Source organism: Artibeus jamaicensis, unplaced genomic scaffold (assembly GCF_021234435.1).
Source record: "Artibeus jamaicensis isolate MK-2021 breed Jamaican fruit bat unplaced genomic scaffold, CSHL_Jam_final contig_482, whole genome shotgun sequence".
In the NCBI taxonomy this organism is placed as follows: Eukaryota; Metazoa; Chordata; class Mammalia; order Chiroptera; family Phyllostomidae; genus Artibeus; species Artibeus jamaicensis.
Window position 1 is genome coordinate 13439268 of NW_026521857.1, and position 14580 is coordinate 13453847.

Here is a 14580-nt window from a genome sequence, read left to right on the forward strand (position 1 = left end):
CATTATTATTAATTGTCTTCAGTATTTTTTCCCCTAGTCATATTTACAAACAGGTATTGTTCTTAAAAGAGGGTGTAAGTTCAACTTTCTCTTTTTGAAGAAGTGTAGTGGAAGGTGGGTCTGGAACACTAGTGCCATTTGTGTTGGAAAATTTACTTTTCAATTTTAAATTCTAGGAGTTTATGCCACTGCAGTCTGTATTTACCAGTGCTCTTACTAATGATATAGAGAGCAGTCACCTTCTGCAACAAACAATTGCAGCTCTCCAAGCCAACAAATTTGTACAGGTAAAAATTTATATTTACAATACACATATTTTTTTTAAAGTAGCATACATTTAGAAAACAGCCTTTCTTTCTGTTTTCTTTTAAATTGTTCTTTACAGCCTCTACTTGGGAGGAAAAATGAAATGGAGAAACAAAGGAAGGAAATAAAAGAACTTTGGAAACAGGAACGAAACAAAGTGGTTAGTATTATTATTTTTTAATAAATTTTACTGATTCTGGTATTATAGTCATCCCATTTTCCCCCTTTATTCCCCTCTGCCCTGCACCCCTCTCCTACCATCAATCCTCCCCTCTTAGTTCATGTTCATGGGTCGTACATACAAGGTCTTTGTCTACTCTATTTCCCATACTATTCTTAACCTGTCCTTGTCGATTTTGTACGTACCATTTATGCTTCCTATTCTCTGTACCTTTTCCCCTACTCTCTTCCCTTTCCCTCCCCACCAATAACCTTCCACATGATGTCTATTTCTGTGAATCTGTTCCTGTTCTAGTTGTTTGCTTAGTTTCTTTTTTGTTTGTTTTTGTATTTGTAGGTTCCTTTGTTGATAGTTGTGAGTTTATTGTCATTTTGCAGTTCATAGTTCTTATCTTCTTTTTCTTAGATAAGTCCCTTTAACATTTTATATAATAAGGACTTGGTGATGATGAACTTCTTTAACTTGACCTTATCTGGGAAGCATTTGATCTGCCCTTCCGTTCTAAATGAAAGCTTTGCTGGACAGAGCAATTTTGGATGTAGGTCCTTGCCTTTCCTGACTTGGAATACTTCTTTCCAGCCCCTTCTTGCCTGCAAGATATCTCTTGAGAAATCAAATGATAGTCTTATGGCAGGGTTCTCAATCTTATTTTCAGCGGGGCCACATCAGCCCCTCAGTTTCCTTCAAAGGGCCGAATGGAATTTTATGACTGTGTAAATGTAACTGCTCCTTAACTAGGGGTGAGGAACTTGGTGCTGCTGCTGGATAAAACAAGGTGGATCGGCCCATGAGCCTTGTATTTGCCACCTGTGTCTTATGGGAACTCATTTGTAGGTAACTGCTTTTCTCTTGCTGCTTTTAAGATTCTCTCCTTATCTTTGATCTTGGGTAATATAACTGTGATATGCCTTGGTGTGTTGCTCCTTGGGTCCAACTTGTTTGGGACTTTCTGAGCTTCCTAGACTTCCTGGAAGTCTATTTCCTTTGCCATTTTGGGGAAGTTCTCCTTCATTATTTGTTCAAATAAGTTTTCAGTTTCTTGCTCTTCCTCTTCTCCTTCTGGTACCCCTATGATTTGGATGTTGAAACGTTTAAACTTGTCCCAGAGGTTCTTAAGCCTGTCCTCATATTTTTTTATTCTTCTTTCTTCATTCTGTTCTGGTGAATGTTTATTTCTCCCTTCCACTACAAACTGTTCATTTGAGTCCCATTTTCCTCCCCTTCACTGTTGGTTCCCTTTACATCTTCCTTTATTTCACTTAGTATAGGCCTCACTTTTCCCTCTACTTTGTGACCATACTCAACCATTTCTGTGAGCGTCCTGATTACCAGGGTTTTGAACTGTGCATCTGATAGGTTGGCTCTCTTTTCCTCGCTTTGTTGTATTTTGTCTAGAGCTCTGATCTGTTCTTTCATTTGAGCCATTTTTGTGTGTGCCTGTTACATAGTAAGGGGCAGAGCCTTAGGTGTTCATGGGGGCAGGGCAACACTTGCTGCAGCGTTGTGCTGCTGTATGTAGAAAAGGGGCCAGAGAGGGAACAGTGGTGCTTGCTCAGCTCTCTAGCCAGCTTTCAGTCACTTCCCCCACTACCCACAAGCAAAGTGGGCCTTTCTGGTACTGATTCCCGTGTCAGTGGGTTTGTGTACATTCTAGGACCCTGTGGTTCTCTCCAACAAACTCTCCTGTGAGGCTGGTAGTTTCTCCTGCCACCACAACCCCCACAGGTTTTTTCAGTCACAGGCTTTGAGGCTCTATTTCCCCACACTGGGACCCTGGGTTGCGTGGTGTGTCTCACTCCCCAGTCCTTTTCCCCACTTTATCCACATGCAAATGTGGGACCTCCCACTCTGCCTGCTGCCATGTTGCCTGCCCTGGTTCTCTAGCTACTGCCTTGCCATGAGTCCTCTCCACCTGGCTGCCCATCTCTGCCCCTCCTACCAGTCTGAATGAATATTTCTTCTTGAACTCATTAGTTGTTGGACTTGCATACAGATCAGTTCTCTGGCAGTTCAAGTTGTTTTTTGTTTTTAAATTTGTTGGTATCTTTTTTTTAGTTGTGTGAGGAGGCAAAATGTATCTACCTGTGCCTCCATCTTGGCTGGGAGTTCAAAATGGGTAGTAGTATAATTTGTGAATATCTAAAATTATCTGTGGTACGTAAGCAACTACTCTGGGAAGACACATATATTACTCCATAGTTTTTCTAAAATGCTGTATTAACTATCTTGCTGAATATTCTAAAGGTGTAATTTAGTGTGTCTTTCTTACTTTTTTCTGTGTAGCTTGAAACAGAGACTGCTCTTAAAAAGGCAAAATTGTTGTGTACACAACGTCAAGATGAATATGAAAAAGCAAAATCTTCCATGTTTCGTGCGGAAGAGGAGCATCAGTCTTTGAGTGGCGGATTAGTAAAAAATGGCAACAAGCAGCTGGAAAAAAAGCGAAGGCTAGAAGAGGAGGCTCTTCAGAAAGTAATGATTTTTTTGTTGTTATTTGCAAAATAACAAGCTCAATCTTGCTTCTCGAACTTCAGCATGTAGCAGGATCACCTGGAAAGCCTGTTAAAAAAGACTGCTGGGCTGTACCCCCACAGTTGCTGGTTCTGTAGGCCCTGAGCTAGCCCGGAACGGTTTGGCATTCCTAACAAGTTCCCAGGGGATCCACACTTTGAGAACCACTATGCTAAGGGACTTCAGCTTATCCTTTGAATTTGTGGGTTTGTTTGTGAGAGAAGTATCTTAAATAACGCAGTAGTTTAATTTTCGACTTGATTCTTTAGTAAGGTCACCTTCTAGGAAACTGAGTGTATATATTCTAATTTTAATACCTGATAACAATTCCAGGCTGAGGCTTTCACATTTATGAAATATAATAAAGTGGACATTTATTTTATAGGCAAGCAACATACTAATTGTAAATTTTATGTAACAACTCATTAAAGTTAACTGCCCTTGAAACTCTGACCAAAAGAAATTATTTACCTTTAGAAATAATCCTGTTTAAAATGTAAAATATTTCAGAATTTTATTAAGGTTTTTTTATTATATAAATTGAGCTTTACTGCAGTAATATTTTTTTAAGTATAGAGTATAAGGACTAATGTTGGGTTTTTTCTGTGTTATATCTGAAGGTAGAGGAAGCAAATGAATTCTACAAAGTTTGTGTGATAAATGTTGAAGAAAGACGAAATGAGCTAGAAATTATTAAAAGAGCAATTTTAACACAACTCCAGAAACTTGTTTTCCAGTGTGATCTTACCCTTAAAGCTGTAAGTAATATTTTCAATACTTTGAAGGCAAACAGAAAAGAAGTAATTATCTGTAGGGTGAGAGATGCTTGGTGTTTCATGATTAAATTAAATCTATAATGTTTATGGAATTTAATTTCTGCAGTTAATAGAATATTTACAGTTTGAAAATAGGCTTTTAGTTTTCACTAGTGGTATATGGCTTCAGTTACCTTTTTCATCCAGGTCTCCCACTCCCACCCAAAGAACAGAGGATTAGTTTGATTAACATTCATGTCTGAGACTTTGAAATTACCTTTATACTACTGTGTATATATTTGGTTTTCAAATGGATTTGACCCCTGAAACTTTTATCAGCACTATGAAACCTATTCTTCAAAATTAGAGTAAAGTAAATAGTGAAATTGAGCCCAGTAATTTATTTTTCTTAAAGATTTTATGTATGCATATATTTACTTATTTTAACGAGAGGGGAAGGGAGGGGGAGAAGAGAACCATCAGTGCTCAAGAGAAGCACTGATCAATTGCCTGCCCCCATCCAAGGGCCCAGCCCACAACCCAAGCATGTAGCTTGACCAGGAACCCAACTGGCAGCCTTTAGGTTTTTGGGCTGATGCCCAACCCACTGAGCCATACCAGTCAGGGTGAACCCAGTAATTTATTTGAAGACAAAACAATCCTGCCCTCAAGTGTTTTCATTTGCCTCTTTCAACTTGTTTTTGTAAAAAAATTTACCAAAAAAACCACCCTTTCTTGGTTGTATCTTTTACAAGTTTTAACGTGTTTAAATTTGTGTAACCACCACCACCATGGTAATTGGAATTCAGAACAATTCCATCACTCCAAAAACTCTCCTCATGCTGCACCTTTGTAATCAAACTCTCCACCCACCCCTACCCACTGGCAGTGTTGATGTGTGTTCCATCTCTCTAGTTTGCTCTTTTCAAAAACATAGCTTTTTAAAAAAGTGTTTTATTGATTATGCTATTACAGTTGTCCCATTTTCTCCCTTTATTCCGCTCTGCCCTGCACACCCTCTCCCACCTATATTCCCTCCCCCACCACACCCCTCTAGTTCATGTCCATGGGTCATACATATAAGTTCTTTGCCTTCTGCATTGTCTGTACTATTCTTAACCTCCCTCAATTTTCTACCTACGATCTATGCTACTTATTCTCTGTACCTTTCTCCTCTCTCTCCCCACCTTTAAAAACTCCCTTACTGATAATCCTCCCTGTGACCTCCATGTTTGTGAATCCGTTCCTGTTCTAGCTGTTTCCTTAGTTTGTTTTTGTTTTAGGTGTAGTTGTTAATAATTGTGAGTTTGCTGTCATTTTAATGTTCATTTTTAAAATTTTTTAATTATCCTTAGAGGGAAAGGGAAGGAGAGAGGGAGAGAAATGCAGTGTATGCTTGCTTCTCATGCGTCCCCTTCTGGGAACCCGCCTTGCAACCCAGGCATGTGTCCTGACTGGGAATCAAACTATAGTGCTTTGGTTCTCAGGCCTGTGCTCAATCCATTGAGCTACACCAGTCAGGTCTACTGTTCGTATTTTTTATCTTTTTCTTAGATAAGTCTCTTAACATTTCATATAAAAAGAGCTTGCTGATGATGAACTCCTTTTACTTGACTTCATCTGGGAAGCACTTTATCTGCCCTTCCATTCTAAATGAAAGCTTTGTTGGATAGAGCAATCTTGGACGTAGGTCCTTGCCTTTCACGACTTGAAATACTTCTTTCCAGCTCCTCCTTGCCTGCAAGGTCTCTTTTAAGAAATCAGCTGACAGTCTTATGGGAACTCCTTTGTAGGTAACTCTCGTTTTCTCTTGCTGCTTTTAAAGACAATCTCCTTATCTTTAATCTTGGCTAATGTACTTATGATGTGCCTTGGTGTGTTCCTCATTGGATCCAGCTGCTTTGGGGCACTGAGCTTCCTGGACTTCCTGGAAGTCTTTTTCCTTTGCCCAATTGGGGAGGGTTCTCCTTCATTATTTGTTTAAATAAGTTTTTGATTTGTTACTCGTTGTTGCAATTTTTTTGTTCTCTGTGCTCCTGTTACATAATAAGGAGCAGAGCCTTAGATGTTCACCAGGGAGGAGCAAACTCACATTGCTTCGTTGTGACACTGTATATGCGGGAGTGTTCAGAGAGGGAACAGTGTTGCTTGCTCCACAATATGCCAGATTTCAGTTACTTCTTCTTCTCCCCACAAGCAAAGTGGGCCCTTCTGTTGCTGGTTCTCATGTGGGTGGGCTTGCGTAATGTTCTAGAACCCTGTGGGTCTCTGCACCAAACTCTCCTATGAGGCTGGGAGTTTCTCCCAGCACCTCAACCCCCACAGGTGTTTTCAGTCAGAGGTTTGAGGCTTTATTTCCCCATGCTGGGACCCTGGGTTGTGTGGTGTGTCTCGCTTCCCAGTTGTTCCTCCTGGTTTATCTGCATGCAAATGTGGGACCACCCAGTCCGCAGTTCGCTGTCTTGTCTTTCCTGGTCCTCAGCCACTGCCTTGCTGAGAGTCCTCTCAGCTCGACTCCACCCCTCCTACTGGTCTGAATGAATATTTCTTCTCCAACTACTTGGTTGTTGGATTTCCGTACAATTCAATTTTTGGCATTGCTGGGGTTTTTTGTTTTTAAATTTGTTGTTGTCGTTCTTTTGGTTGTGTGAGGAGGCACAGTGTGTCTACGTATGTCTCCATCTTGGCTGGAAGTCCACACTTTTTGATTTCATTGGTTTTTCCTTTAAAAAAAATTTATACTTGAATTGGCTTAATTTGCTTTTGTTTTTAATTACTGAAAGGAAATGTAATTTGTTCATCAAGACCTCCCTCCTTTTTTATTACTTAATGATTTAAATTTTCCTTTTAAGCACTGCTTATCTGCATCCTACTAATTTTGAAGTATGTATTTTCATTTGCGTACATTTTAGAATGTTTTCTGATTTACAGTGAGACTTTATCTTTGACCTGTGAATAATGTCAAATTTCTTATTTCCTTTCCAAGTATGTGATGATGTTCTGGCTATCTTTCTGATATGATTTCTAGTTTAAATCTGTTTTGGTGAGAAGAATACTTAGTATGATTTCAGTTCTCTTTGTTATGGTTTGTCTTATAATTCTGCCTTGGGAACATGCCATGGGTACACTTTAAAAGAATGTTTATTCTTCTGCTCTTGGCTGGAGTGTTCTGTAAACGTCAATAATTCCTGTTGGTTTATGTTGTTAATTATTTCTTTTTTGTTCTTGATTTACTTTTATGAATTACTGAGAAAAGTTTTGAAGTTTTCAACATATGGTATATTTGTAGTTCTATCAATTTTTGCTTTATGTATTTGGAAAGTGTTAGATGACTTTACATTAATAACTGTTGTGTAGTCTTAGTGAGTTAATTATTTTATTTTTTAGAAATGTTGCTTTTTATCCTGGTAATTTTCTTTGCATGGAAGTATACTTTATTTAATATTGATATAGCTATTTTAGTTTTCTTTTGTTTTTAATATTGTGTATGTGTTTCCACTTTTATTTTGAATTTATTATATTTAAAGTGAATTTCTAATATTACATACAATTGTCTTGATTTTTTAAAAATTCTATTTTGACAATCTCTTTAAAGTGAAGTGCTTAGACCATTTATATTTAATGTTAATTTGTGTTCATGTTTAGGTCTACTAATTCATTATTTATTCTTTGTTTGTGGCTTATGTTTCCGTTTCCCTGTTTACCTTTGGCTGCCTATTTTAATTTATGTATTTAGTATACCTGGTACAAGTGTGAGAAAATGGAGGTTTACAGTTGTAAGTATGTGAAAAGTTTATTCTTGGATAGTCTAGTTATTAGTCATTACGTTATTTATTTGTATTATGTAAACCTACTTTTGCCCACTCCTGTATAGATTTAATTTAGTCTATCTTATTTCTGTATTATAATTATATTTTATTTATGTATAATGCTTATCTACATTTAAATTTATCCCTTGGACCCTGGCCAATGTGGCTTAGTGGATTGAGCTCTGGCCTGTGAACCAAAGGGTTGTCAGTTCAATTCCTAGGCAGGACACCTGGGTTGCAGGCCAGGTCCCCAGTGAGGGGCGCAAAAGAGGCAACCACACATTCATGTTTCTCTCTCTCTCTCATTCCTTTCCCCTCTCTCTGAAAATAAATAAATAAAAATCTTGTACAAAAATAATTTACCTGTTTGGTTCTTGACTGTATTTCTTGTATAGTTTTTTTTAATAGTTGGAGTAGGGAGACACTTGGTGGGGCATAAGTAGGTTTATAGTTATGAGTATGTGAAACGCAGAGTTTATTCTTGTATTATTAATGATTAATTATTGTGTTCTTTGTTGTACAAACAACTGTAAACCTACTTTTGCCCCACCCTGCAGATATCCCTGATGGAATCAGAATCTGGTTTTTTGAACAAGATTCCCCACATCATTCCTTTGCATATTACCTTTTTTTGGAGCAGTTGTTTACAGAAGTTATAAATAACTCGGTCAGAGTAACCCTGAATATAAGGTGTAAAGCTCTCAGATAAGAACAACCTGGTTGAATGACTTTAGAGCTTGTGCTCTTAAATACTCTGGTGTCTTGCTGAATAATTATTTAGTCTGGGTTTGAGCAACTCCAAAACTAGTGAGTTGGTGATACTGATTTTTTTAAAAATCTGTTTCCTTATGGACCTTTCAAGTGATACTGTATTAATACAATCTTTCTTCTACAATACGTTAAATATTTAAAACTAATTATTATCTTTCTTCCTTGTTTTTTCCATATTAAATATCACCAAATCTGTGACTTTTCATCATGTAACATGATTTTTAAATTCTTTGACAAGCTACAGTCTTTTCTACATTCCTCTTAAAAAGTGATGCTACTTGATATCCAAAAATTACAATTTCTTTTAATTTGATGTGTAAACGGTATGATACCTGATTTTGCATATAATGCATATGTATTAATACCTACTAGTTATAGAAAAGAAATCTAAGACAGATACCTGCTCTCAAGGAGTTTAGCATATAGGGGGAGAGAACTAACACATCTGAAAAATTGGAAAGGAGTATATACCAGTGTATGAAATAGACTTTGAAGATAAAGTTCTCCAAATTTTAACAAAACGCCAAACTCATAAAAACCACTATACCATGTAATGTGTGGAGACAGTTTATATAGAGGTTCTATATACATATTTGATAGTAAAATTTCTTTCTAGCTAGATTTCTTTTGAACCAGTTTAATCAATCAGTTGTAGTTGTTCTGAATGGCATTATTTACATTCAGACCCAAACAGATACCATATCCAACCTCAGTTCTTGAGTCCAGACATTATTTACTAGGTAAGAACCATGACTTTCTGTTATGTTTTCTTCCCTTCATCGAAGAATTTGGGATTTTTGGTGACTTATTTTTCAACTCCACCTTCTAAATTATTTTTGAAACATATACTTTCACTCTAGGATATATGATTGCAAATATATTGCAGTGGAAACAAAAAAATTTAGCATGTTAAAAGTACCCTTCCATAAACACATATCTGATCATATTCCATAACTTGACAAACTTATGTAATAGTATTAGCAGTTTTCAGTACCAGAAATTGTCTTATTTACTTAATTTGCTGTCTGTGTTTGATGCTCTCTCTCAAACTGTGTGAGGACTGGGATTTCATCTGTTTGCCATAATATACTGAAAGTCTAGGTTTTTGTGAATATTAAATTAGTTCATGTAAAATTCTCAGAATAGATCTGGCATGTTATAAGCTCTTGTCAGCTGCTATATTGTTGTTGTAGTTATAACTAGTATTAGTGATAGTATATTTAGACATTTGTAGATACTCAATGGAATATAATATCTTCTGAATAGAGTAAGTTCAAGACAATACCTAATTATAAAAATTGAGTGATCTAGGATACATTATACATACAAAGCATTTCTATTTTTATAGGATTAAAAATGAGAGTCACATAATGGAGTAGATAATTGCGGTCACAGCATGACAGTAAAGAGCTGGGATCCCCAAAAATTACATTTCTCTCCCAAAATTGTGAACCAGTAGGGACAAAAAATTGCATTTTTTGACTTTCCTCTTTAAACTCATTTTGCTGGAAATGATTGCTCCTAGATATTGGATAAAAACTCTCGTCTTCTGACCTGCACCTTGCACAATGTCAGGCAAATAGTACGCTCATGATGGTACTCAGTGTTGTGTGCTTCACTGTATTGCCTTTCTCTTGGTGCTGTCATTTGAAACAAATGTGTGTTTACATTGCATTCTGTATATCATAAGTTATTTTACCTTTTGTCTCCTTATCTGTGATCATAGGTAACAGTTAACCTCTTCCAAATGCAACAAGTACAGGCTGCTTCCCTTGCAAACAGTTTGCAATCTTTCTGTGATAGAGCCAAACTCTATGATCCAGGCCAAGAGTATAGTAAGTTTGTCAAGGCCACAAATTCAACCGAAGAAGAAAAAGTTGATGGGTGAGAATTAATGTGTAGCTGAAATTGTTTTCAAGAGAAAATCTTTATTGTTAAGTTTCTATGTGGTATAAAGTGGTGTGTTTCTTTTACATTTTAACATTGGCAAGATTTGGCAGATTTAACTTTAATTTTTTTCTGAATTTTAATTTAATAAGGTGTAACTCACATGAGAGTAAAAGAGCTTTTCATTCCTAGAGCTCAGTTCTCTGAGATTTGGAGAATCTCAAATCTTTGGAGAATGACAAATCATAGACATACCTATTTAGAATATTTAGTACACAGATTTAGCCTACATTTTCCACAGAGATTATACTAGAAAAGATGAGCCATAACATGAATTGATTTTACTTTGCTACTCTTTGCTGTATTGCAGCTGTAACAAGTACAGATGATTAAGTTCTGCTCCTATCTCCTTTAAGAAGTTGAACCATATAATGTGGTTTGTTCTTAATATTGAGTTAAACTACTCTAGTTCATGAAATTAACATTTTTCTGGAAATAGAATAAAATAGTCTGATTATTAGTCATTCTTCTCAGTGATTCACTTTACTTGGGTTTTTCTTAGGAGTGTAACTAAACCATCAACAAGTAGCTCCCACCCTTCTGGATACGGACCTGCTGACTCCTTAGAGGATGCCGTGTGCCTTCCACACAGCTCCAATAAGATAGAAGAGGACAGATGCTCTACCAGTGCAGATGTAACAGGTAGTTTTCACATTAAAAACCACTACTTGTATGAAAGATCAACCTGTTTAAATGTAGTTTAATTAAAGATGTTGTGACCTTGGAATGTAAAAATTAGCCCTTGAACTACAACTTTACGAAGCCTTATTCACAGTTTTAAGCACTGTACTTGTCTTAAAATTGTTTGATTACAGTTAAAGAAAGTTGATTTGTCTCATTTTATATAATGTCAGTATTTTGCCATATGAGCCATCTGAGCCAAGTTGAACCTTAAGTACTTTTTCCTTAAAGGTTCTTCTTCTGTACGGTCATGGACGTTTGGGATGGTCAGCGATTCCGAGAGCACTGGCGGAAGCAGCGAGTCCAGATCTCTGGACTCAGAATCTATCAGCCCAGGTATAGAAATACTTAAGTCTAGCAGTGGAAATTCAGTGAAAGATTAGAATACAAAGATATGTAAAGTTACCTTATTTCTATAATGAATTAGGTCATAAAGAGCAGTATGTACATTTATGTGTACAGTTAAAGAAAAATAATAAGCCATTCTGTATTCACCACCCAGCCTAAGAAACAGAACATTATACTAGACTAAGTTCCGGTGTATACCTCCTTGATGACATTGCTCTATTACACCAAAAAAAAAAAACCCCCATTATTCTGAATTTGGTTCATAATTCCTCAGCTATTTTAAATGTTTTAGTACCTAATACTAGTTGAGCTTTGCCCTCTTCAGAATAATGCATGTATGGAATCATGCTATTTTGTGACTTCTTTTATGTTTTTTTTCTTTTTTGAGGTCCACATTGATGCGAATAGCCATCTTTAATTTTATGCTATATACTTTACATGGTATTCTCTTCCCTGAACATAGCTGTCATCCATCTTTTGGATTGTTTTATAATTAATTGTAGTAAGAAACACTATAGTTAAGACTAATTCTTGTGCCACTGGTGACTTACTAATGTTTTACAAATGTGCTGTAAGGTACTTTGATAATCTCCTGCTCCGTGGAGAGGCAGAGAAGGTGTTTTTGAAGGTTGCCCTCATGGCTCCAAAGAGAATAGCACGAAAGGTGATAGAGAGAGCAGGAGAAGGTAGCGCCTGAGCCCAGGGGAATTTTTCTTCTCACTTCTCCACCAAAGAGTGGTCCAGTGCTGTTCTTCTGGCAATGTACCTTCCTCCTAGGATCTTAGCAGTGTGGCAGAGAATGTTATAAGATTTAACCACAAAGTTCAAGGCATTATTTTTTAGTGCTCCACATAGTATAGAAATTAATGTAAATAAATCTCTTGAATTTAAGTTAGAAATAATTTCCATGCAGCACTGGTATTTGTAGGCTTACTTTGTATCTTCCTTTAAAACTGGCTCTGTGGGACACTCTGGAGAAGTGAGCCTAAATATTTAACTGGATATTTGTAATTATCTTTATAAAAACAGTGTGGTTCGAGAAATCCCCAGAAATTGAGAGCAGTTCTAGAGGAAACCCTAAAGTATTTGGAGTCCTATAAGACGTCGGGTAAATTAGACAAAAATGTGGAAACTGGTCACATGATAAATGGGTGAAGAGCTGAGGACACTTAGCCTGGGGAGGAGGAAGCCTGGGGCTGCAACGGCTGTCCATAGATATTGGAAATGTAAGGGTAGAGTGGGTCTGCTCACTCCTTTAGGGAGACGTACGCCCCGAGACTAGGATTTGTAGAGGCGGGTTTCTGCTCAGTAATGTAAGGAAGCCATTTTACAATTAGAATGGTTCTGAAAATGGAACGTGTGACCTCATGATCTTTCAGTCACTGGGGGCACATTCAGAGGGAAAACTCAGTGACTACCTTTCAGCCTGTTGTTCAGAGGAGTCTCTTGGGGAAGAGGTTGTCAGTTTAAATAATTTATAAAGCCCTACCTCTGAACCGTAGACTGAAGTGAATTCTTAATTATAACCCTGTTTCTCATATCGGCAATGAGCAAATAACCCTCGCTGCCTGGTTGGGCTGCTTCTGCCCATGCTCTGTGACACGTGACTGTGTCCTTTGCTGACATAGCGCATCCTCTGCTCTCGGCTCCCTGTCAGGGATCATTGTTTCTGTTTCCCAATCTCTTCATTACTGTTGTGTGGCTGAATTTAAAGATTTTTGTGTATTTTACAAAGATTTAGGTTATATGCATTTGTTTATAGCTTAATTCAACAAGCATTTAATGACAACTTTGCTATTATGCGAGCTACTCTGTCAGATGTAGATATAAGACGTGAATGGAGAATACTCCCTGTCTTGGAGAGCTTACAGTCTCCAACACTGACTGTCAAAAATAGACAATTCAGGCCCTGGCTGGTGTAGCTCAGTGGATTGAGGTCGGGCCTGTGAACCAGACAATCTCAGTTCAATTCCCAGTCAGGGCACATGCCTGAGTTGCAGGCAGTTCCCTGCAGGCCAGTTCCCAGCAGGGGATGTGCAAAGGGCAAGCATACATTGATGTTTCTCTCCCTTTCCCCTTCCCTTCCCCTCTAAAGATAAATTAAAAAAATTTTTTTAAAAATGGACAATTAAAGTCTCATTGGGATGTGTGAGGATCACTTTTACATTTGTCAGGAAGTGTCAGTTTGGGTTCAATTTTCTTTTGTTCCCAGGAATAAATATCAGAATTCCTGGTATCCAAAGTCTGAGAATGGAAGCAGGTTTTTTACATTGTAGCTAATAAAATTTATGACTATATTCCTCAAAAGGTGTTAACCTATTTACAAAATTCTACAGTTCACGGTCAAGTAATTATATTCATAATTTCTTTTAGGAGACTTTCATCGAAAACTTCCGCGAACTCCATCCAGCGGAACAATGTCTTCTGCGGACGATCTGGACGAGAGAGAGCCACCTTCCCCTTCAGAAGGTGGGATGACACTCTCTGAGTGTCCCTGAATCAAGCTCTCACTAGGCCAATTGAATCAGTAGCACTGCATGGTATTAGGAAAACAGTATAATTCAAAGAATTACTTTGCTATGTATTAAACAAAAAGCATTATAATGATACATATATCCAATATATCCCAATAAATTATGTACAAGTATGGGTTGATAATATATTAATGAAATGCTACAAATACAAATATAAGCAGCAAAACTGTTAGATCTAAAATGTGTTAGCACGAAGCACTGGCCATTGTGGCTCAGGTTGGTTGGAGCATCTGTGTATACACCAGAAGGTTGCGGGTTCAACTCCGAGTCAGTGCACATGCCTAAGCTGCAGGTTCAGTCCCTGGTCAGAGTGCATATGGGAGGCAACCAACTGATGTTTCTGTTCTCTCTCCTTTCCTCTCTGTCTAAAATCAGTAAATATCTTTTAAAAAATAAAATGAAAAATAAAAATGTATTAGCATGGTGATAAAATAGACTAGACATTTTGATCTTTCATGAACCTAACATAGTGACTTAAGTGTTAAAAGGGTTGCCATGCGTGAGCAATTCTGAGAAATCTTCTTCAAAAGAAACAGAGCAAGGAGCTAGGCAAGAAGATGAAAAAAGTATACTTCTTGAGGACAAGGAAAGCTGTAGTTGTCGAAGGATATAAAAGAGAAGTCTGTTACCATAATGACTTGAATTAGACTCATAGAAATTAGTTTTTTTACACTTGAAATTTCCAGATAGCTCTTTTGCCATCATCTCCTAAAATAATACGGAACATTTGCCTTCCA

At 37.3% G+C, this 14580-nt stretch overlaps 1 protein-coding gene across 6 annotated transcripts in view; it reads left to right on the forward strand.

Moving 5' to 3' along the window:
- ARHGAP29 (Rho GTPase activating protein 29) overlaps positions 1-14580 on the forward strand; it is a 74849-nt gene that overhangs the window by 49022 nt on the left and 11247 nt on the right. For all 6 annotated transcript variants that reach the window (XM_053668222.1, XM_053668224.1, XM_053668226.1 and 3 more), the window contains 8 exons: positions 177-287; positions 386-466; positions 2771-2959; positions 3619-3756; positions 10060-10217; positions 10783-10922; positions 11193-11297; positions 13683-13778. In XM_053668222.1, coding sequence (XP_053524197.1) covers positions 177-287; positions 386-466; positions 2771-2959; positions 3619-3756; positions 10060-10217; positions 10783-10922; positions 11193-11297; positions 13683-13778 — 1018 coding nt within the window. The remainder of the gene's footprint in view (positions 1-176; positions 288-385; positions 467-2770; positions 2960-3618; positions 3757-10059; positions 10218-10782; positions 10923-11192; positions 11298-13682; positions 13779-14580) is intronic.